Source organism: Myotis davidii, unplaced genomic scaffold, assembly GCF_000327345.1.
Source record: "Myotis davidii unplaced genomic scaffold, ASM32734v1 scaffold247, whole genome shotgun sequence".
NCBI classification, from domain to species: Eukaryota; Metazoa; Chordata; class Mammalia; order Chiroptera; family Vespertilionidae; genus Myotis; species Myotis davidii.
The window spans coordinates 1972348-1973842 of NW_006299593.1; the positions used below are offsets into that span (position 1 = coordinate 1972348).

General features: G+C 58.3%; 1 protein-coding gene across 1 annotated transcript in view; it reads right to left on the reverse strand.

Moving 5' to 3' along the window:
• Positions 1 to 1495, reverse strand: part of ANKRD53 (ankyrin repeat domain 53) — a gene marked incomplete at its 5' end in the record, with an annotated part of 6081 nt that extends 4586 nt beyond the window's left edge. The window contains 2 exons of the mRNA XM_015571465.1: positions 836 to 1035; positions 1376 to 1495. Coding sequence (XP_015426951.1) covers positions 836 to 1035; positions 1376 to 1495 — 320 coding nt within the window. The remainder of the gene's footprint in view (positions 1 to 835; positions 1036 to 1375) is intronic.

A 1495-nucleotide genomic window follows, 5' to 3' on the forward strand; every position in this document is an offset into this window, starting at 1 on the left:
GGGACACTTTTCTCTGGCTCTTTGCATGGCTGGCTCACCATCCTCAGGGGGGACCTTCCATGTCACCAACTTAGAGGTGACTGCCCCTTCCAAAGAGCCTCTCCCTGCCCCTTCCCCTTCCCACCCCACGCCCCCATATGTTCTCTTCGTACCCTCTGCCATTTCCTCATTCATATTGAGGAAGTGTCTGCGGGACTGATCATTTCCTCATTCATATTGTGCTCATTTACTATCTGCTCCTGCACTCGAAGGCTATCAGCTTCATGAGGGCAGGGAACATTTCTGTGTGCTCCCTGCTGGATCCCTCCCCCCTGGCACGGTACTGAGCAGAGTCCGTGCTGTGTGAGTGAGCGCAGTCTCCTGTGTGCCACCCATGCATTTTCTCAATGATCACAATAGCAACAGGCACTGCCATCCTCCCAGATTTCAGTTGAAGACACCGAGGCAGTAAGTAGCTCCCAATCGTTGCCGCAAACACAGGTGGATCTTTTAAAGCTTCCAAAGCCCAGACCACGCCCCAAGCTAATTAAGTGACAACCTCGAGATCGGCACACGGGTGCTGGGCTTTTGGAAGCTCCCCACGTGATTCCAATGTACCCGAGAGCACTGAGGCTTAGGGCGGAGCGACTGGCTTGGGGTCTCGATGGCAAAGCCGGGACGTGAACTAGGTCTGACCTCTCCCAGAGCCCAGTTTCTTAACGGGAACACCCTGTGGGCTTCATGTGGGACCCGGTTCTTGTTCCTCCGCAGCCCCTCTGCCTGTCCTGCCGGGATCTGCCTGCCTGGAAGTGGGGTCCCCTCTGCCCAGCCTCCACGCTGCCGCAGCTGCACTCACGTGTTGAGGGCCGCCCCGTGCTGAAGCAGATAGTGAACGCAGGGGAGGACCACGTTCTTGTTCTCCTTGTGGATGACGAGGTGCAGCGGTGTCTGGCCATTCTTGGTGGGCAGGTCCACGGGAAACTTGTACTCCTCCACCAAGACCTGCAGGCACTCGAGCTTGCCTTTTTGGGCTGCAAAGTGGATGGCAGTGAAACCCTGTGGCGGCCAGAGGAGGGCAGGAGGGGGCTGAGCAGGGGGGGGCCCCAAGGTCCAAAACCGAACGTAGGTAGCAGTTCCTTGGGTTTCCCCTCCCCCCTCTTCCCTCTGACCCTCCTTCCCCCCAGGAGTCACTCACGCCCCTTTTCTCACGCTGGTATGTGCTCACTCTTCCTTGATGTCCCCAAATGCCACCCCCCACCCCCGCAGTGGGAGGTGAATTGGGACGACCTGCCCAGAAAAGGACACCTCTGGGTGCTCCTTGCCAGGTGAGCACTGGGTGAGGAGCTCCTGGCGGGAGGGGAGGCTCCTTGCTCCCGCACACCAAAGCCTCCCTTACCTTGTTATCCGTGAGGAATCCCTCAAGGTCCGGATTCAGACAGAACCGCAACCATTCCAGGTTGCCCAAGGCGGCTGCGAACCACTCGCAATTGTTGCTCTCTACCCTCTCCTGGATCAG